The following is a 23,614-nucleotide window of genomic DNA, read 5'->3' as shown; positions in this document are numbered from 1 at the left end:
ATGTGTGGATTGGTGTATGTCTGGATTGGTGTATGTGTGGATTGGTGTGTGTGTGGATTGGTGTGTGTGTGGATTGGTGTGTGTGTGGATTGGTATGTGTGTGGATTGGTATGTGTGTGGATTGGTATATGTGTGGATTGGTATATGTGCGGATTGGTAAGTGTGTGAGAGTGATGGGTGTTATGCTGTACCATTTCCAATGTATTTTTCATTATATAATTATGCTCTAGTACATCATAACTCCCATCACTCTATACTGTTCCATACAGTGGCAGAGCTGGGAGGCAGAGGCCTTGCACCCCCACCGCAGGACTCCTGAAAGGTAAGTGAACTTCAAAGGGGGAGAGGGTAGATAGTTAGGAGGGGGTAGATAGGGAGAAGGGAGTGAGACGGGGGATAGGGGGTAGATAGGGAGAAGGGAGTGAGAAGGGGTAGGTAGGACAAAAGGGAGTGAGAAGGGGTAGATAGGGCAATCATACTCCTATCATGCCAAGTCTGCGAGTACATCCTGGAATCTGGGTATGCCTGGGCATGATAGGAATGTGATTGCTGTTAACAATCATATATATATATATATATATTAATATTGTTATTTAATTGTTTTGTCCTATTTTGGTGTGTTACTTACTTTAAATAAAAGTGTTAGATTTTTTTTTTATGGTGTGGGGGTCATATTTGGTTTCGGCCAGGTAAATGCTGCATTTTCGGTTTCAGTCCAGAATTCGTTTTGGTGCATCCCTACTACTAATGAAGTGGTAGGCCTACACCACATCAATGTTTGGCTTAGTATATAGTGATAGGAGTTATGCTGCACTATTGTCAATGTCTGCCTCAGTATATAGTGGTAGGTGTTATGCTGTACAACCGTCAATGTCTGCCTCAGTATATAGTGATAGGTGTTATGCTGTACCACCGTCAATTTATGCCTCAGTATATAGTGATAAGTGTTATGCTGTACCACCGTCAATGTCTGCCTCAGTATATAATGATAACAGTAAGTGTTATGCTGTACCACCTTCAGTGTCTGCGCCAGTATATAACGGTAGAAGCTATGCAGTGTGTGTGGGGGGGTGCCACATACAGGATCCGCCCCAGGTGCCAAATACTCTAGGTACGCCCCTGGTTGTATTTAAACAGATAGAGAAGTGGACATATTTGATTATTTTTGTATTTTATTTTTTTAACAATGATGGTCAGTACCTGGGGTTTCTGTTCCTGTCACCGAATCGGCAGTAACTTTCAGGAAAATCTGAAGAGGTAAAAAATAATTACAACTAAGTGATAATCTAATGTATTGCTTAGGAAACTAAGGGGATTCTATTTACTAATAGCCTGTTGTCTACTTCCCTGTTTGAATTTATTCCCTGTTCCCTGTTGGATTTTTACAACAGAAATGTTTCGCTCCTGGCCGGGGTTGTAAGTTTTGCGCTGTGCATTTTAGTGACTACATACATCTCTATATTATAGCAGCATCTATTTAGCATCACCTCTTCCAGAGGAGTGTCAGAAATGCCAAAGCTACTTAGTCCCAGGTCCCCGAGTGTTTCCTCCAGCTCCCGGAACAGGCTGGCGTAGGCTCTGTATTTGAAATCTTTGCTGGGCAACAGATAGATCACCTCTTGGCCAATGCTTTCTATTAACTTAGCTTCAGAAACATGATGCTGAATTAACTCAGTTAACCCACTGACATCTCCTGTGAATATAGAATTATACATTAATTAACATTACAAAGAGAAAGCCATTGTATATATATATATATATATATGTTGTATATAAATATAAATATAATTGCTGCAAAAATGAACAAATAAAATAATGAAAAAACAGGCCAAAGATCAAAACAACAAGGTGTCATTAAAACCAAATGACTTTATCAACTCCTAGACTAGAGAACACAATATCTTGAAATAAAAATGTAGAGAATCGACACTAGAGGTCACTTGTGCTACATCAGAGGAGTTTCCCCTTTACCGTCTAACTCTTCTTCCAATGGGTCTTCTTTTACTTTAGGAGAACAGCTTGGACAAGGACAGGAACAGTCGGACCGACAGGAAGCCTACGGGAAGAAATGGATGCATTACATAGGCTTACAAACCCAATGGGCTAAATGTTTTCAACACTAAATTGTTCCAAATTGCCAAATTGCTCCTAATTTATCTATGTTGACCTGGACAGTCTTTTGAAGAAGGTGTTTAGTTATAAGAGTAATCTGTAATCTTCTGAGCTCACATTTATTGCATATTCAGATTTCAGTGTTCCTAATTGGCATTTGACTAAACCTGAGTATGTGTATTCCTACCAGGTTCTCCTAAGGACTGTTCAGTAAAAGTCAGTGATACTAGTGGTGGCCCATGACTGCTTATTTTGCCCAAAACAAACAAAAGTTCTTAATGGGTAGCTCATGGTATAGCAAATAATAATACTGAAATGCACGTAAGTGCATAGCACTAATAACAGTGAAGGAGTAGTCCGTGCATATGCTGATATGAGAACGTAAAGTAACATGCTCACACTTACAGAGTCCTTTTTTCTAATTTCTTTAACGTTTCTCATTCTACGGACAAGCGTGAGATAGAAGCCTGTGCCGAAGCAGTTCTTCAGGAATAATGGAGACCCACTGCAGTAGAGTTTTCCTTGAGATATTATTGCAATTCTATCCCCAAGGAGATCAGCCTCATCCATGTGATGCGTAGAAAGAATAATGGTTCGGCCTGGTAAACAAAATAAGCTACATCAAAAGTCACATAATCTTGTAAGTAATGCTATGAATTATGGGATCCAAAATGTATGTTAAATATCTTAAAGCTTAATTTACTTTTTTTTACATTACAATTAAAGTTATTGCCAGTAATAGTCTGCTACAAAATGGAAAGAAAAATGTCTGCTCTCTGGATCATAAACTTAATAGATTGTTTGTAGTAAAAAAGATGAGAGTGCATTGTAATCAACCACAAATGATTGCAGGTCTATTATGCTATAAAACCCCAAAAATTACATTACAGTAAAGATCCAAAAAGCGAGTATTTATCTCTCTCTTATGATGCAACATACCTCACCATAGAATGTGTAAACACATATGCAGAAAAACTACTGCCCAATACAACAAGCTATAAAACATCAATACGATACAACATAGAAACAGAATTATCGGCCCATCTAGTCTGCCGGTTCTACCTGGTGTAGAGACTTAGACCTTTATCTAAGTCCTTGGTCTTGTCTTAGATTTTGGGTAGCTTTATGCTCATCCCGTGCGTGTTTACATTTGGAGAAATGGAGCCTACCTGACCGGTATTTGAGTAGTAGATCCCAAATAGATCTTCTTGAATATGGGTCTACACCTGATGTTGGTTCATCCAGAACCACAACTTTTGATTCACCAACAAATGCCATCGCCACAGACAATTTCCTCTGCATTCCACCTGAGTATCAAGACAAATAATCAAAGACGTCAGCGTATCCACCACTGAATTGTATGACTGTGTCCAGCAGTGTATGATATCTTGCAACTTATTTAAAGATACATAAAAAATCTTGAAGGATATTATGAAGTAGACAGCCAGACATCATTTAAGAGATAATTGTAAGAGGTAATACGTACCTGATAGATTTTGTGCTTCCTCATCTCTTTTTTGGGGAATACCCATGTCTTCCAACATCATATCCATCTCTTTCTCAGCTTGCGTTTTGGATTTGCCTTTGAGCTGAGCATAAAACATAATGTGCTCTGCCACTGTTAGACTGCAGGGGATAGATGGAGTCAGTTCTCTCTGTGCCATCTAGCATTCAAACATTTAATGCTCATATATAATGTCAAATGTTTGCAAAAACAAACAAAGATAGGAACAAATAAAAAAAAAAGTTTACATTGTAAAATTCCCAAATATATTTTTGTTTGCGAAATAAGAGAGTTATTATATAATGATGGTTTTGTAAAAAAAAATTATAATGCATGTTGACCAACTTGACGAGGTCGGATCCACATAGATGGCATAGATTGACCAATTGAAAAATTTACTAAATGGAGTTTATTTGTTAGGGTGTTAGAAGGGCCTGAATAAACAAGACATGTTCATTTAAAACTTTTATATTCAACACCTTTTCATATGTTCACACAATTGTCAAAGTCAACAAAGTATACAAACAAAAATAGAATTCGGGAGCCTGGTTCTTAGTTGATAAAAATGCTTAAAATTCTCTTACACGTTCAATTATAAAGGCCATGTTGCACCCTCGGTCTCAAGATTTTGCGATAGACTTGTGGGAATTGTGGGACTATGAAGGGACTGTCCATCCTCCAACCTTTTTTGTATGGCGCATTCTGTTAGGTATTATTATATAAATTTAATTCTGTCAGTAAGCAGAACAGCACCTTTATGGGTAATAAATCATGTGACTCACACAGAGAAAACATTGTTTCCTCAATGGCATGTTATATGTTTACTACTGTTATTTCCTATTGGAACACTTGACTAAGTAGCCTGAGCCAATAACATGCCCAAGGCTCTTTACCCCATAATTTATGAATGCCTTTTTTTTCCCAGGCAGCTATGAGCAATTATCACATCTGGAAATATACTCGGCACAGATTCTATGAATACTTGTGAAATGTGTAAACCATAGTCTTCAGATGGATTTAAGTTGCATTCAATTTTACGATCAGTTACTCTTTAGTGCTGATTGAGACTATTTTATTTTGAAGTATTTTTTACCAATATCACCACCCTTTGTTACAGTCTAACTCTAGTTGCATGACAAGCTGATAATCTGAGATACAGGGGCAAGGACATAAGGGTGCAACAAGCCCATTATAGCCATCACAATATCACTTTGGATCCTAAATATTCTTTGCGTTATTCCAGATGAGGACATATTTAATACCTACTGACGGAAAAGGATGTTATGTTGAGGGCACATTCCAAGACTCTGCCGAATGGAATCCATGTGTGTCTGAATATTTTTACCACGGATCCACACTGTCCCGGATGTTGGTGGATATAAGCCAGTAATAATCGACCTGAATAAGTACAGAACATATGTAGAGCCAATATGTATGGTGACAAGTTAAAAATAACTGAAAATCAACTTCACTACCGTGTTTTCGACTGTGGTGTTTTCCTTAATTACTTCAAGATTATCTTTTTTACCTGGTTTATAAATGATTACTAGACGAAGGATGTTCTGCCTGAATACCAAAGAAACTAACATGGCGGCGGCAAAACGTACACAAAGACAAAGACACACAACATGAAGAATCTTCATGTTTGTTTTAGTTAATCTACTAATCTCCCTGGTCCCTTCCCCGTCTAGCCTACTTAGAGGTTAACAGGAGCGGAAATCCGTAGGTTCGCCCGAGGACTTAAAGGTCTGTGCGTGTAACGTTCACCCTTCGCTGCATGGACTTGTTTAAACTTGGTGCTACTGATTTCACGTTTCCAGCCACCAGTGGCCGCCCTTGCCACTCAGAACTGATTATAATGTCCAGGTCCACCTTGCTACCTGATTATCACAGCCTATATAAACCTGCCCAGCCCTTCAGTCTGGGCCTTGACATTGACGTTATAGGACTGCCTGTTTGGTTCCTGATCTGTTCCTGCTTTGGTTCCTGATCTGTTCCTGCTTTGGTTCCGGATTTGTCCCACTAGTGGACTCCGAAGTTGAGTGCCCAGCAAGTGGGCAACCTGCCGTGTGCCCTGCAAGTGGGCAACCTGCCGTGTGCCCTGCAAGAGGGCTTCTAGTCGTGTGCCCTGCAAGAGGGCTTCTAGCCGTGTGCCCTGCAAGAGGGCTTCTAGCCGTGTGTGCCCCAACTAGAGGGCTTCCTGCCGTATGTGCCCCAACTAGAGGGCTTCCTGTCGTGTGTGCCCCAACTAGAGGGCTTCCTGCCGTGTGTGCCCCAACCAGAGGGCTTCCTGCCGTGTGTGCCTAACTAGAGGGCTTCCTGCCGTGTGTGCCCCAACCAGAGGGCTTCCTGCCGTGTGTGCCCCAACCAGAGGGCTTCCTGCCGTGTGTGCCCCAACCAGAGGGCTTCCAGCCGTGTGTGCCCCAACCAGAGGGCTTCCTGCCAAGTGACTTTCCTTGTATATATATTGTTGTACCATCATATGCAATACAACTCTTAATCCGCATCTTCTGTCTTTGATTTATTTCCTGCGCCTGTCTGTACCAACCCGAAGCCATCATGCATCGTGGGGTACAGACAGAGCCCCTCGTATCCCCTGCACCTGGGCTCCTATCAGACCTGCTCCCCTGGTTCGTGACAGTGCGAGAGAATCTATTGGTGGCCTGCAGGGGCCTCCTCTGGTATCAACCAATTGGTTAATGCTAGAGGAGGCCCCTGCCTGCTACCAATAGAGTTGCTCTTATGGACCATTAACTCCTGACAGAGAAACTCCGCCTGTCCAGGAGTTAAAGGTCCGTACCAGCGACCAATAGAGTCGCTCATACGGACCTTTAACTCCTGGAGCATGCCCCAGGTGGAGTTTCACCGCCAGGAGTTAAAAGTCTGTACAAACGACTCTATTGGTCTAGAGGAGCTCCCTGCCGGCAACCAATAGAGTCACTCGTATAGTGGGGAGAGAGCGGGGAGACCAAGGGCAGGTGCACTTCATTGGTTGATGGCAGAGGAAGCCCCTGCCGGCGACCAATAGAGTTGCTTGAGAGACCTTTAAAATCCTAGCGCCAAAGCTGTTGCGTAGTGCGTACCGTGTTAACCCCGTGTATCCGGCAAAAAATGAAGGAAAAAACAAACACGAAGAATTCACACGATTGCCCGAACCAAACTCAGGAACCGGCAAAGACGAAAACAAAGACTAACACGAAGAGTTGGCCGGCGCCCAAGTCTAATAATTACTTAAACAAAATTCTATATGAGAGTAAAAAACAAACCAATGGCCTTTCTTCATTTAATGTAATTTCCAGATATTGTGTTTTATGGTCATTAACTAGTTCATCTTATGTTTTAATATTCTTTTATCAAAAAGTAGTTTAAATTATAAAATGTATTTTGGGGATTCAGATTGTTGAGTGATAACAGGTATATTAGTCTGTGGGTTCATGAACACTAACAAGAGTAGGACACATTATATAATTAATCAGTCTGTCCTATTTCTTCTTAAGTGTGGTATCTTCATGAGAATTAGATGAGGGGTTCCCTAATGTCATGGTTCTGGTCGGTTGGATGTGACTCAGAATGTGCTTGTAATGTTATGCATTGGTACAGCATTTGCTTACACCTTGTCCTGCTATCGCTACTCGAGTTCCTGGAAATAGCTCTTGTGTTGCTTACTTAACCCCTTCGAGACAAAGGCTGATTTTACTTTTTGTACCCTTTGTGACAATGGCCTTTTTAACATTTCTGCGCTGCTTGTGTTTAGCTGTAATTTTCTTCTTTCCCGTTTACTGAACCCACACACATTAGATATTGTTTTTTTCAGGACAAGAAGGGCTTTCTTTAGATGACATTGTTTTGATTGTATCATATTATTTACTATTAAAAAAATTATAAAATATGGTGAAAAATTTAGAAAAAAATGACTGTTTCTAACTTTTAGTTGAAAAATCTTTTACTCATCTATAAAAGGTAATGAAAAAACCTGCTAAATAGATTCTACTATTTGTCCTGAGTTTAGAAATACCCAATGTTTTTATGTTTTTTTGCTTTTTTCTACCCATTATGGGGCAATAAGTACAGGTAGCGTTTTGCTATTTCAAAGCCATTTTTTCCAAATCTGGTAATTCTTCCCCCCATGTGCCATTTCGGGTATCTTTGAACCCGGCCAATGCAATTTACCCCATCAAGTCATATATTTTTGAAAACTAGACAGCCCAGGGTATTCCAAATGCTAGTATTTTAACTCTTTCCATGCACCATATCTACCACCAGTCTTTGTCAAACTTTATGGTAGTCATTTTTTTGCATTTGTTTTGTCATACACATTTTACTTCAGGTATGAATTAAAATGTTCTAGTTTATGTCACTATCACAAAACACCCCAATATGTGTTCAGCAACATCTCCTGAGCGCAGCGATACCCCACATGAATGATTTTGCCTGGCTGTTTGGGGGCAAAAGGGCCACATTTGGGGCATGCGCATTTTTCAATGTTGAACTTTGGCATTTGGGGATCCACTGCCCATGCCCTATTTGGTACATCTTTGAGCCGGGCCATTTCAGTGTGCCCAATAAACCCATATATTTTTGAAAACTAGACACCCCAGGGTATTTCAAATGCTAGTATTTTAACTCTTTCCATGCACCATATCTACCACCAGTCTTTGTCAAACTTTGTGGTAGTCATTTTTTTGCATTTGGTTTTCCACACACATTTTAATTCAGGTATGAATTAAAATGTTCTCGTATATGTCACTATCACAAAACACCCCAATATGTGTTCAGCAACATCTCCTGAGTACAGCAATACCTCACATGAATGATTTTGCCTGGCTGTTTTGGGGCAAAAGGGCCACATTTGGGGCATGCGCTTTTTTCAATGTTGAACTTTGGCATTTGGGATCCACTGCCCATGCCCTATTTGGTACATCTTTGAGCCGGGCCATTTCAGTGTGCCCAACAAAACCATATATTTTTCAAAACTAGACACCACAGGGTATTTTAAATGCTGGTATTTTAACTCTTTGCATGCACATATTTTACCACCAGCATTTTTTCAAAGTTTGCAGTAATATTTTTGTGTGTGTATTTTTCCCACACACACCTACTTTATGTATGAATTTACAGCTCCTGGTATATGCCGCTGTCACACGACACCCCATAATGTGTTCAGCAACATCTCCTGAGTGCAGTGATACCCCACATGCATGGGTGTGTCATTTTTTGGGGGAACTAAAAGGCCACATTTGGTACGTGTGCATTTTTCTAATTGGAAATTAGATGTGTGGCCATCCTTCCCCCCGTGTTAATTGGGACGTTGTTGAACCTGGCCCATTCAATTTACCCCATCAAATCATACATTTTTTAAAAGTAGACACCCCACGGGCATTTAATATGCCAGTATTTTAACTCTTTCCATGCGAGAATTGTTTTAAGCTAATATGCTAATTTTAGGACTTGCTCACAAAAATATATTTTTTATATATATATATATTTTTTTTATTATTTTTTTTTAAAAAAAATTTAACATTTTTTTTCAACTTGGAGGTTCCCCTGATAGTGACATCAGTGGGAAATGATTTTTACATTTTACTGTTTTTTTACTATTTTTTTCTAATTATTATTAATTTTATTTTATTTTTTAATTTATTTTTACTAATCACACTGTGATTAGAAAGCTGGGCTCCATTGACTTGCATGGTGAATGCAGTACCTGTATTCAACCTGCAAGTGGAGCCAAAGTTCTCTAGATGGTCTGGACCATCTAGCGAACTTTTAAAATTTGTGGTTCCTGTTACAGGACGGCGGCCATCTTCCTTGATGGTGAAGATTGCCGGCAGCTGCGGCTGTGACCGCTCTCCGGAGCGGTCACAGCCCATCAAAAGGTTAGTGTTTGGTGTCGCTGGATGCCTCCTGATCGAGGCATTCCAGCGACACCATTTAAGTTTAGGAGGCGATCGTCGATCGCCTCCTAAACGCTTTTAAAACGGGCGTCCGCCGCCATACAAAGTATGGCGGATGTTGACGCCCCGTGGAGGGGCCAGAGATGGCCCCTTCGTGCCGATCGCGGCGTTGCTGAATGCCTCGAGGTAGAGGCATTCAGCAACGCTTTTTGGGTGCAGAAAGCGATAGTAGATCGCTTTCTGCACCCGTTTAAAGACGTGCCGGTCCTGGCACGTCAATTGTCGTAAAGCACATGCTTTTCCGTGCCGTGCCAGGACCGGCAATTGTCATTAAGGGGTTAAACTATAATGCTGTCCTTGGCTTTCTAACATGTAAATATTAGTCAGCTGGTACCTCTTTCTGGTAGAAGAGTTATGACATCTATCTAGCTAAGTGGCTTAAATAGATAACACCTGCTTTTTTTTTTTTTTACAAGAAGACATCCTATGTTTGTATGATCTCATAGCCCAGTCACTTTACTTATCTTTTCATTCAAATGTCTATGTTCCTAGTCAACTTACAAAGTATTAAAAACAAATAGGACGAGACACAAATACTCAGTCCTGAGACACTAGGCCATTGTAAGCACTGCACAGTTTTCACAGTCATAAGGTGAAAGCGCAACTGTGGATTCTATGATCATATTTTACAATGAACAAACAGGTTTTTCAACAGAAACGCTGGTTTTATATAACTCCCTACTTATTTGGTTGTTGAAAGAGAAACTTACAATGTTGTTGTTTTGCCAGCTCCATTGTGACCTAAGAAAGCAGTGATCTGGCCTTCATAAAAGGTAATGTTCATTCTGTCCACAGCAGGTTTGAAGCTATTGTTAAATACCTTTACCAGGTCCTGGACACACACGCCTGGCACCATACCTGGAGGTTCAGGCTCAAAAAATGGATTTGCTAAAAAAAAGTATTATAGTGAAACAGGTTATCATGATTAGGAAAAACAGAAGAAGCACTGACAAGTAAAATGGGTGCCACTGCGAAGAAATCACAATTTCTGTAGCCCTATGGATGTCTCTGTTAAGCTGCATATTTACTCACACATGCATCTGATACATTTATTCATATTAATGTTAAAAATAAAGTTTTTATAGGTAGCACAAAAAAAACGCATAACCCTCCTAATCATTTGAACATGCCTACTCTATTAAAACAACAGACAGCTAGTTTGCTTTACCATCAGTCACTCCATCTTTGTCCATCCTCTCTTTTTCTTGTTCATCTTTTAGTTGCTTCTCTTCTTTCTCCTTTTCTTTCTTCAGTTTGTGTTTGCAAGTACCAGCATCTTTCAGTGTGTTATCAGCAAGCTCTTTCTCAGAAATAAGCTCCTTTGGTGGAACCTCAGTTGGTTTATCTGAGTGTGAATAGGACACATGCCTATAAATACAATCCTTGTTTTGAAGTTTGTGCATCATGTTTAAATTTCACTAACCTACAGCTTTTTAGAACACAATTTTCTCTATTTTATAGTCTTATTCAATAGTTCAAGAGCCACTTGAAGTTTGCTTTTCAGCTCTCTTTCCAGATGCAAATTAAAAACTACAGAAAAGACTATGTTGGTTTTTAATCTCTCTTTGGTCAGATCATCAAAAAGATGCCCATCTAGTATGTCTTAGAAACTCATCGGTCACTGGGAGTTAATTGTGATGGTGGTCCCTGGCTAAACGTCCATTGTAAGGGCTAATGAATAAAACTAGATCTGGATGAACAATTTGAATATATTCCTTACATTAAATATAAAAAATGGAATCAGAATTTGATTATTTGGTCAACGGTGAGAATAGAGTCTGAAAGTTGGTGGATAGTTAGGGGGATATGAATATTCCTCACCGATCATCAAATAAAGGATAAGCTCAGCTAACCACAGTTAGATGTTAATAAAGATGAAATATTTTCCTGTCACCATAGATATGGCATTAATAGGTAGAAGGAAAAAATAGAAAAATATACTTCTCCATCTAAGATTTTCCATTAAATTTAGAAACGTAAACACAAGGAAGTTATTTGATTTACATGATAAATCGTAATTCTGTAAAAAGCCTATTATTATCTGAATATACACAAGGGTGGTGCTAAGCTTTTAGACCCCTAAGTAAAATAATAATATAAAATAAATAATGGATAATTGTACATAAACATAATACTTAAAATCTCACGTTTCTTAATTGTGCCTCATCCCTCCCACGTCCTCTGAGAGGGCCCTTAGATAAATGAGAGCACCAAGCAACTGCTTAATCTGCTTATACGGTAAGGCTACCTCTGAGTATACAAAATGACATGTATTAGATGTCTTGCCTTCTATGTGAGACTCCATGGGGTAAAAGTGACCTTGAATAGTAGAGTCTTGCAACACACAAGGAGAATAAATACTGTTTCATATTACAACCTTTGAGCCCTTACCTGGGTCATCTCCAGGAGTGTCTTCCACTTGCTCATGAATTGATAGCTCAGTTTCCACAGAATCCACTTTGGAAGAATAAAAATAGTTATTAATATGAAGTTTATGCAACAGAAACAGATACTGCATTAAGAAAATATCAATAAGAGGCAGTATGAATTTCCAGGGTAACAAACCCTAAATAACAAAGCAACTAATCCTGTACAGCTCTACCTATAACATGGATGAGCGTTCATTAATGGCTAATACGATTTCATAAACCTGACCTCTTCGATGGTCAGTCACTACAGTACTCCTTGACACTGCAGCCTACTATACCTTCACCAGGTGGAAAACGAGATGGCCTAAGGTGTTCTCAACTGTTATAGTATTGGTGTCTGTTTCATGGAGCAAACCAATACTTGGATTATGTTCCATGAAATTGAAGGACAGAGGGAAAGATATATTTAAATGCATGAGTCAAATGAGAATATCTGTAGCAGGGATAGAACAGGTTAGAGAAAGGGAATAAAACATGCAATTATTGATAGTCTCAGATTTTCAACTTGTTTATCAGAATCCGCTTGTAGAATTCTCAAAGTAGGTAGTTCAGTGCTGCTCAGTGGCTAGGGCCACTAACAAATGCGAGGTTTTGTTGTAGTGTGCATTTTACAGATCTGGAATGAATGCAGGATTGAAGCCATTTTGTCACTAAAGGATCTACCTGTCTGTTTCCACATATTAAAATAGTTCCATCACAAAGGTGTTACCTGAGTTATCTAAAGCCCTCACCACTATAAACTAAGGAACTTTTTTGGATATGCAAATATCACGGACAGGTTATTTTACATAACAGAAATCAGAGCCAGGCATTTCTAACTAGTGTAAGCAATCAGTACTCGGCCAATCCAGATAAGGTAATCTTATCAACTATTAATTTGCACTAAAATTAGCTCATTTATTTTTTCTATTTGAATTTTCTCATTCCGATCAAAGTCACTCAAATGACTAAGCACTTAGTAATTCCACAACAACAATTAAGAGTCACTTTAGAGTTCAAAGAAAGTCAATAACATTCCCACTGTACTGTATCTAATCTTTTAACAACCTCAAACAGTTACTATATATTGTATTCTTTGTTAAGTAGATTAATATATTTTTTTTACTACCTACCATCTCCTGCCAAGGGAGTTTCAAACGTACACCAATAAGTCGCCAAGAACGGAAAATACCATGGCTTCGGAATTCCATACTCTCCTAAAAGTCACAAAACATCATATATCATAAAAGCTCAAAACAATCCAATTTTAAGGCATCTGGTTTATTTACAATCCATTAATTGAAATATCTAGTGTGTTAAGCAAACAAACCTTAACACGTCTGTTATTTTATTCTTTTATATGAATGTTCAATCACAGACAAATAATAAAAAAAGATAATATTAAAAAGCTTGTTATCAATTTCTGCTTTTTGTGCCACATGGCAGTTAAGGCCGCCCGTCAAAATTAATCTAAATTATATTACAAATACCCCATTAACACATAAGTCCCCAGGTGGTCTACCATTTGATTATTATTATTTAACTGACACATATGGAAACACAGTAACAGCCCTGTATACGTTTATTGTTAAACTCAACAAGGTCCAGACTTTTAAAGCATCCTGACCTGAATAACATGCAATTAGAGTTTGGTGTAATGTTGAAAATTGTATTGGCAGGCTTTTACACAGAAAGTTGACATTTTGCTTGCTTTGAAGCATTAGCGAGCACAAAAGTGTGTAGAAACTGCCACTTTCTACCACGAATATCACGCGCCGTGCACCACTGATACACACTGATGTCAGGAGCAGACAGTGGAAAGTAGGGTTTTCCCTGTGGAGGAAAGTACTACCCAACAATGGCTCACACTGGGCCTTCCCTCCATTCTGAAATCCGACTGGCCTGCTTGCAGATTTCTGGCTGGCCATGCCACCCTACCCCTGATGTTTTAATTACGTGGGTTTTTATGAAATTCACGTAAAAGTTTTGTTTTCTTTTATTTCTCAGGAATTTTGTTTATTGTTATATCCTAGAGGAGAAGAAATGAGTTTCGGTAGCCCTAAAACTCAATCCCCATCATTTATTCTATAAGGACACTTTTCAGCAGTACATTATTACAATACTGTTAAACATACCTGGAAATACATGGTCTATGTACCACGCAAGTAACCAGTACACAAAGGCATCAAAAAGCATCATGAAAATGGAGAACACAAAACTATATTCATCGCCCTCTACTGGGCTCTTCCGAATGTTGCCCCACTGAAGTCCAAGACCTTGCTCTTCATATCTCGATAAATATTCTGTTCCAAACCCAAAGGCTACAGGAGACAGTAAGCTCTGCAACACAATCAATCATTAACTAACAACTATTTAAGAAATGAACCAGTTCCTAGAATAATACCCTGCTGTTAATGGTCTATAGAATGTTCTTATCTCAGAGAATGTGACGGCACATACCAAATTATATGTCTGAGCACTTACGTGCAGGGATACACTATAATTATTGTTATCGCAGCATACCAATTCTTTTTTTTATTTTCGTGAGTGTGTGTTTGGTAGACATACATTTTATGGAACAAAATTAACACTTTACATGTTTGCATTGCCTTCATTAGGCATGTTAGAAACTTGGTTTATTTAGATCCAAATGATCCAAGTGACTCAAGGGACCTGAAGGGGAAATGTTTAGGGACCCATATATAATACGACAATTCATTTAATTACCGGTATATACAAATATTGGAAACCAATGGATAGGCTCAGCTGCTGGGTTGTAATGCATTACTGTGATATTATATGATGATAAATCTGTGTCCCAAGGTATTGAGAGCATATAGGTGAATGAGTGATGTATAAAATAATAATTAAAAAGACAATCTTACTGCCAGCGTTTTCAGTTTAAAAGTCATCCGGTCCTGCCAAGCAAAGCAGAGGATGTGGGGTAAGTAGAGTGTAAAATAAATCACTCCACTGCAGGCAGCTGCTAAGTTAGCCTTGGAGAAGAAGACACTCATCAGGAAACCCTGCATGATCGTTGCTGTTGAAAAGGCCATCAGGAAGCAGAACAGAATAAATGGATTGCTATAGTGGAGGACGCCACCACCCTGAAAAAATTTTTAAAAATCCATCAGCATGGGAGATGTTTTGTTTAAAATGTAAAAAATACAGGAAAAAGGGGATTTTGAGCAATACAAAATGTCCACAAAAGAAACAAAGTGACATTTCTTCCATGGAGAGTAAGCCTGATTGGATATTGCTTAACAGTCAAGCACTCTTTGTTCCTTAATGAAATCACGAGCAATGCTCACTAGGTTACATTTGAATTTCCAAGTACTAGGTTTGCATTACAAAATATATATTTTTTATATTTACATTGTAAACAATGCAATTTTTTTACTAAACTAATGGAAATCAGTAAATTCAACAGAATGTTTATATTTGCCAGAAATTACTCATTCTCTTTCATAAACACCAAGTAAGAGGTTTCTTTACTTCTTAAGACATGAACATCAACTCTATGGCATGCCAAATGGGGCGTTTTAGGAGTCTATTGCTAACACAAGTGATTGTTTTAATTAACCAAAATAAGGAAAGTTATACATGAAAATATTAGTCTATACCCAGGCCCGGACCGGCCATCTGGCCATCTGGCGCTAGGGCCATCACATCATCACCAGTCTGGCCCTGCTGATACCTTTAAGTTATTGAGCATATGTTCCCACAATCCTCTGATACATTCAGACCCCATAGATGTGCTAAAGCTACTTATGAGGTACAACCTACTAGGCACCAGATTGCCTCTGTACTTCCCATTGACATTGATGTCCTAAAATATAGTTAGAATGCATTAAAATGTTAACAGGAGAAAAGTATAGTTAAATTATACCATTTATTGGCTAACTGAGAATAAATAAATGGTATCATTTTAACTATACTTTTCTCCTGTTTTCTCAATGGCTAACACGGTACAAAACCTTTTTATCATTTTAAAATGTTAACAATATTGATCTATGAACTGAAATTAGTAGTAGTAGTAGTAGTGTTAAGATTTTTTTATGAAAACATAAAATGCTTTCTTTTACGCAATGTGAATTTTTTTTTTTAATCTCTTTAACCTTAGCAAGTCTACTAAGGGACTACTCCCTTATGGACAGCCAGAGGAGGAGGACCAGTCCCACTCTCCACCTGGTCCACTCACATATTCAACCCCCTTACCTATCCCTACCTCACCCCAGGCCCACACCTCAGTCACAACACCACCCCATTTCCCCAGGGTTGTTTCCAATGTATCAAACCATATGTGCAATGACTGGAATGTAATTAACGTGTTTTTGAGAATGTACTTTTCGTGAATTGTCCTGGGTAGTGTCGCAGTACTAAATATTGTGTGTAAATATTTTGGTCCTATTGATCATGATATTTCTTTTGATATGGTTTCTTTTGGTCTTTAATCCAACCATTGCTGTTTAAGGGTATCAGCACTCCAGTGACACTTGCTTTACCTAACTCTGAACGGGTTGGCTGTAAGAATTCTCAAATTCTGCATTTCCTAGAATTATACCCTAGGTGAAAGTGCGTAAATTATTCCATCACATAACCACAAGGTAGCCACATGTATCCTCCTTCCTTGTCAGATCTGACGGTGCTGATAATGCCTGCCATAAGAAAGCTACATTCTCAAACCTGCTGAGAGACACACGACATAACAAGAAGAAGGAATGGCCTCAACCACCTGATAGAAACTTAAAGGTGCTGTTACTGTTTCAGTATCATTTGTGTACTAAACAGATAAACTTTGATTTTACAAACCCCTTTCCATTCAAAAAGGATTTGTTGTCCTATAATATACTGATCCTCTGTTCTGCGCGTCCAACTGGAATAAGCTCTATAAGCACTTAAGGAAAAGATTGGTAACGGTCGATATGAAGATTAAAAAAAGATTAGTTTCTAATTTCATAAATTTGTAATTGCAAACAGACATTTCATTAAAGAAATAAGTACTGGAGGCCATCATCTCTGGGTCTCCTGTATGGTAAAAATCACAAACGTCCATGATATTTCACTGATTGCTGCAAGATTAAGAAAGGGACCTTTGATCAGTCAAAATATGATCAGGCTTGACTTTTATTATGACATTCCGTGTTTTAATCTCCTGTATATATTCATGGCTAAAACAATGGTTTGAAGTAATCATAATCAAGCCAACAGTAGTGGATGATGAAGAGGACTTACCACAATAACAACCGTGAGGAGGAAAGTACTGGCTGTTATGATGGTGAAGCTATCAATGAACCATGTGAACCAAATCACATCATTGGTCACTCCCATGTTTTTCATCATCTCCTTCAAGCGCAGCTCTTTTTCAAGTACAATGTCCTTCACCAGCATTGAGACTGAGTAAATCCAAGCCAACACCATAAAGATTGGGAAGCAACGGTTCAGTGTTATCATAAAGCTGAAGGAGATAAATAGAATGTGATTGTGAAAGAGGGGGAGTCTTTGTCAGGAGTCAAGAATACATGGACATGGCTATACACTGTAGAATGTGATGTCATAACATAAAACATAATGATCTATCTTGTTATATTACAAATATTATTCAGGAAAACTTTCCAAAATAATCAATATTTAACATATTTTTGAAAAGCTCAGTTCTAGATAATGATTCTATGTTTCTACCCTATGTAAATGGAGAATTGTCCTAAGGGAATATCACATTTAATCTGTTTGTCAAAATTATTGTCCACACATGAGGACTAAGGAACTGAAATTTAAGAATATTTGCATTAATGAAATCGGGAGTGAATTTTCATTTTATTTAGACACATAGGATAGTTTTATATTGACCTCAACAGGGTCCAAGGTGCCATGCACAAAGGAATCACATGTTACATTTGTAGATAGATTTGCACTAATATAGTGATTAATTTGCTCCTATTCTCTGGAAAGCAATCTCCAAGCCTATTCGTCTTTCCCCTGCCTTCGATCCTTCAAAAAATCCTTCAACACCCACTTCTTGAGGGATGCCTACACACGTACCCGCTTACGCCCTTCTTCCCATATTCCTCTATCTCACCTTTCCTAGTCCCTCACCTGCTTTTGACGATTACTGTACACTAGTGAGGCTGGCCCTATAGTGGCACTTGAAGATGAGTTTTATGTTATTTACTACATGTTTACCCATTGTACAGTGCTGCGGAATATGATGGCATTATATAAAAATAATGAATAATAATAATGTGTAGCAACAAATATAACATTGTAAGACAGGCAAACAAGAATATTTGATTATATTATTTACATTATAAATGATAGGATGACACCATCAAGAAACATTTCACAATTTTCCCAAACAAAAATAACATGAAAGAATTGTTTCATTTGCAAATAAGTAAAAAACAAATGATTCATGATTCTCCAAGTAATAATCCGCTTTACTTCATGGTTGGCCCTGTTAAAAATTGCAATTGGCAGAAAAATCCTTAAAGGTGCTGTTCCACTACTGAGACTACATTTGTGTAACTAAATGCAGCATGAGAAACATCATTATCAATACTCTTGAATGGGTGTACCCTTTCCAGATATACCGTAATTCTTTAAAGTAAAATATTGCCTAATTGAGGGTTTTTATGGTGAATACTTAATTTTCATGTGACTGAAAAGCTAGAACACGTAGGTTGTTTCTATAGAATCCGAAAAGTCTCCTTAAAAATGTCTGTGTTGTTTTTATGTTAAGTTGACATAATATAAAATACAATTTAGATATCATATATGTATCTGAGATTATGTTGGCATAAAAATGGTTTATTTGAGAAAATAATAATAATAATTAAGGAAAAACCCACCCATTGTTTTCTAAGCATGTCTGTGGACAGTCTGCAGAAACCATATCCTTTTTAACAAATTCCAATAGTCTACCTGACATTTAAACTTTTACAACCAATGTCTGCCAACATTACCTTAGGCCTTCAATTTGCTTCTAGTTAATGAATACCTTGTCATTCTGCACAAGTCTGGAGACAACAGCATTAACCTACATTACATTCCAAGTGTATGATGCATTTGGCTCCCCTTTCATGTAGCTCAGAAGGCTGTTACATTATATTTGATGGATAGGTGGATTTACTTAAAATGTGGTTTAATTACTTGTTACATACACACACACTTGCCATATTTTCCAATGGTGTATGTGTGCATTTTATAAATAAATAAACCAACTAGAGTATAACTGTCGTCTACACATTGTATTCTGTGCCCTTTAATTATTGACTTGTAAGCTCAACCTAAATCAATAGGAATGCATTATATTTTGCTACTGAAAAAGTCTGGACATAGCGAGTGTAAAACTGGCCACAGTGCTAGTCAGTAACAGGTTCCATGCTAGAGTTTTGGCATTTCCTTTATTTTCATCTTGCCTTTTTATCTTGATGGAGAACATAAGAAAATAGGAACTGTCAGCTCTCGTAGACATGGTCTACATTCACAATCCTGGGAAATTGTCAAACTGTCTTAAGACAAGGTCAAAGGTCAACCATTTACACTGCACAAGACTTCAATGCGCCACCCACTTCCCTCATTAGTTTTATCAGGAGAAGGATCTCAGAATGTTCATACTTACACGTCATCCACAAAGCAAGGATAGGGCATTTGCTGGACGTATATTCCCGTTGGCATTTCATTATTTGTCTGGGTCTTTATAATGCCGTGATCAATTATATCCTGAAGATAGGCAAAACCTCCCCATATGTACCGGAAATCTTCTACTGGATCAGCTCTTGGCCCTGGATCCCAATACCTATAGCAAAATAAACAAATATCTCAGCATAAATGAAACATCAAAGTAAAATTTGTTATTAATTACAATATGTCCATTAATGTAAACTATAGTCTAGGTAAGCTAATAAAGTGAAGAGAAATGTATGAAAATCATAACCTGGAAGTATTTCTGTGTAAGTGCTGATGAAAGCTGTAATATTAGCCAAAACATTGGCTAATTAATTTAATAAACATACTTTAGGATTAGTTTTCTTGCCTTTGTTACCTAGATGTACTGTTGTATCTTACAAAATGTGTGTAAATTATCAGACAGCTCTGTTTATTATACAACTGGGAACAAATTAAACTAAAATCTAAGCAAAACCGCTAGAATGAATAGGTAAGCTCCTCAGACATTCCCATGGTTTTAAAGTCTAATTCCACAGAGTTTTGTAAGCCTTTCTCTCTCTTCAGCATTCCCCATGTCTCATCAGGTGATGGATTTACATCTGTCTTTCTTTACCTCAATTAATCATTACGTTATATTTTATTGAATGATTGCAGTAAAGCAGCAACCTGGTAGCTATGCACTCGCAGCTGTATACATGACACAAAATTATAAGATCATTGGTTTCATATTTTTTTGACTTTTAGGGAAAATATTTTGTGGCCAATATTTTGTCTGTCTGGGATAGCATAATAAAATAATAATAAAAAATAATAATAATAATAAAACTAATGATAACGTATTTATTAAATCTGATAATATATGATAAATAATATATAATCTGATACATTTATTGTGTCCGATATATTGTTTCTATCTGCTGACAGTTACAATGTCTTTGTCAATGAGGAGCCAGCAACGCCATCCCTGCTGTCAATAAGGAGATCAGGCTGTCACAAAAACCACCTCTTTGTAGAGCAAGTCAGGGGTTCCAACGTTATTTCAGTTAAACACCTAAATAGGGTCTGCCCCCAGAAATACTAATTGTATTTTTGGAGACAGAAGCACTTTAACTTACCTCTTGAGTATAGTGGGAAATAAACCAATGTAACAAATTACCGGTATATTCCACTTTTGCTGATTTATTGGTTACATGACACCTCTTACTCCAGAAACAGAAATAGAAAATGTGTCAATACAATCTAATACCATGTGCGTATAAAATGGTAAATATACTGTATGTGACTTAATGAATAAGATATGTATGTATCATACTAATTTATGTTCATTCACAGAAGGGTTCCTGGTGGCACGCACTCCTCATTACAGTCCTAACAGGGATTAAGACTGAATAGACTAATATTTAGTAGATTGAAATGGTTCAAAGGAAATTACTATGTCAACAGTGCAAATGACACATTATTTAGGTCAATAAGAGGTATTAAGAGCGCAAGAACTATAAAGATAAGGTTATTATTGACTAAGAAAGACTTTGATATCTCCCTGGTTAACAGTAAGCTGGACCTCAGAGCTGTGTCCACAATAAACATTTGAAACATTCCTATAATGAACTGGACATCTGAGTAGAGGGCTTTATATGAGGATTGTATCAGAACCATTTGGCAGTTATAATTGGCAAGTAACTCTAAGGACTCTCGGGGACAACATGTTTTTTAAAATGATGCGCACTGGGTATCTGAATCCTGAATAAAACAGCTTGTGTTGAGAAGGCGCTTTATAAACAGCACAGAGATTTGAACGCTGAAATAGATGGCTTAATTCACTAGCAACTACCATGAGGGGAATGTTGTTATCATTAGATTCTAGCCAAATCCACACAGGTCAAGGCTATTCATGGCCAAAGGGGTAACTAAGAGGATTTTAGCTCTATTTTACTTTGATCTGTTTACCTGCATATTTAATCATGGTGCCACCCAGCTTGCATACCCATGGGTTATAATCCAGTTCCTTAGAAACCACATAAGCAAATAAGATTAATTTGCTGTCAAAATGTGCAGTATTTATTAATTTGCTTTTTATTGCACTTTTATTATTTTTACAATACTAGGTAAATCTGAATTAAATCTAAAAACGAGTTTGAGGCTCAGAAGTTGCTGGCTGATAAGAGCCATTCCGCCCATCTAGCCTGCGCATTTTTCTGCCTTAAAGACTCAAACCTTAATCAGTTCTTGATCACATTTTAGATTCCGGACAGCTTTATGCATATCCCATGTATGTTTAAATTCTCTCATTGTATCACTTCTGCCGGGAGGCTACTGCACTTACCTACCACCCTTTCAGTAAAGGAAAACTTTCTTACATTATATCTAAGCCTCTGACCCTCTAGTTTTAGATGACCCCTTGTTCTAACATTTCTAACAAATAACCATAAGAACAAATATATTTCAGGTTGTTGTACTAATAATAAGCAAAGCACAAAAAGACTAGCAACTATTTTGAATCCCATTAGGGCTTAAGGAGTATGTACGCCATTTACTAATTATTTTTTTAATACTTACTTCTGCTCAAACTGCACATTTAAATGTATGCAACACACTTATCAACCTAAGAGAAAATGGTTATGCATATCATAGGCAAGCATGTTGCTTAGTCATTTTCAGCTGACTCACTCTCCATCATTCTTCTACCTCTACACAATAAATTCTAATCCATCCCTTTTTTATTCTTTCTCTTTTAAACATGACCCTGCTGTTTCCAGAAAACATTCCAGATTCCCTCCTTACTCACCCTTTGTAGGCTTCCATTCTACTTAGGAGATTGGTTCTAGTAGGGTAGTGTTAATTATGTCTACAGTAACAACCAAACATGTATATATATAAACCATACACATATGCACAAAATGTTCTGGCAAGTTTAAGCATCGAAAGGCACCAGTTACATAAAGATTGGTGTTAGTGCAGTGCTGCAGAATGTTGGTGGTTTGGAACATTGACCATTGTAGATCTGTAATGATCAATAGTAAGAGAAAATGGAATAATGCAACATATGAAGATAAATAGATTTTTGGTCATTTTCATTTATTATTAAACTATCTTGGTCAGGGAGGTCTGGTGACAAAAGACAAGGAAACCTGTATCAGGACAATAAAGAATAGATTAATTCCCCTGAGGGACATTATTGATGCTTCCGTGTTTAATTGTTGTCCTGGAAGGGACTGGAAGGTGCCGTAATGTAACATCAGAGAACTTGTTGCGTACTGGCCTTTCAATCTTTAATATGATGAAAATTGTAAAAAAAATTAAACTGTGGTTTGGGGAAAGAATAATGATGGTTTTTATGCAAAGAAATGCAAAGTGTTTTGCTGGTTGATTGGACATTGATCATAGATTACTAGTAAAGTAGACCTACAACCACTAGTTGAGTGTACTTTGCAATTATGAAAACGTGTAAACACAAACAAATACCTGTCTTTTATCTTGTTTGTCTTCTCTACTGCATCAATATCCATGCGGATCTTGTACTTCACATGAGGAGGTAGCTTGTTAGTCCACGGGAACATGTCCATAAATACAAGCCCAGCCCAAAATTTGTTTTCTTCCAACAGGTAAAGAGCATGATGTGTCAAATGGGATTCATCATTGTGACCTTCAAATTTATCCAAGGTCAAACACTGTGAACAACAAACAAAAGAGTTCAAATAAAGCATGAAAGTATAAGATACACATATATTTTGGACATAATGAGAATTAACTGCACTAATATATGAGAGAACACCTGTATGAGTCTATAGATGTTGATATTGACATTAAAGTTTACGATGCACATGTACCCTGATTCCTTTGCATCAAAGGCATTATCATATATTTAAAGGTGTTGTTCCTAAACTTTTTTCTTTTGCTTTAAGGGTTAATTACTTAACACAGACCTTTTAAAAAGCTTGGTTCTATGGTAATGCCCTATTGGCGTCTAT

At 37.7% G+C, this 23,614-nt stretch overlaps 1 protein-coding gene across 1 annotated transcript in view; it reads right to left on the bottom strand.

Moving 5' to 3' along the window:
* LOC149279423 (retinal-specific phospholipid-transporting ATPase ABCA4-like) overlaps positions 1-23,614 on the bottom strand; it is a 77,026-nt gene that overhangs the window by 18,532 nt on the left and 34,880 nt on the right. The window contains exons 12-27 of the mRNA XM_089501203.1: positions 23,109-23,314; positions 19,600-19,776; positions 17,214-17,436; positions 14,864-15,085; positions 14,114-14,318; positions 13,112-13,195; positions 11,994-12,027; positions 10,738-10,938; positions 10,281-10,472; positions 4,883-5,014; positions 3,599-3,738; positions 3,282-3,419; positions 2,518-2,711; positions 1,972-2,056; positions 1,488-1,693; positions 1,201-1,249 (exon numbers count right to left, since the gene is read on the bottom strand). Coding sequence (XP_089357329.1) covers positions 1,201-1,249; positions 1,488-1,693; positions 1,972-2,056; positions 2,518-2,711; positions 3,282-3,419; positions 3,599-3,738; positions 4,883-5,014; positions 10,281-10,472; positions 10,738-10,938; positions 11,994-12,027; positions 13,112-13,195; positions 14,114-14,318; positions 14,864-15,085; positions 17,214-17,436; positions 19,600-19,776; positions 23,109-23,314 — 2,488 coding nt within the window. The remainder of the gene's footprint in view (positions 1-1,200; positions 1,250-1,487; positions 1,694-1,971; positions 2,057-2,517; positions 2,712-3,281; positions 3,420-3,598; positions 3,739-4,882; positions 5,015-10,280; positions 10,473-10,737; positions 10,939-11,993; positions 12,028-13,111; positions 13,196-14,113; positions 14,319-14,863; positions 15,086-17,213; positions 17,437-19,599; positions 19,777-23,108; positions 23,315-23,614) is intronic.

The sequence above is a fragment of the Sceloporus occidentalis genome, unplaced genomic scaffold, assembly GCF_023333645.1.
Source record: "Sceloporus occidentalis isolate IW3139 unplaced genomic scaffold, rSceOcc1.0.p SCAF_166, whole genome shotgun sequence".
Lineage (NCBI taxonomy): Eukaryota > Metazoa > Chordata > Lepidosauria > Squamata > Phrynosomatidae > Sceloporus > Sceloporus occidentalis.
The sequence above is the reverse complement of the archived record's forward strand: the minus strand, read 5'-3'. Positions and strand labels throughout refer to the sequence as shown.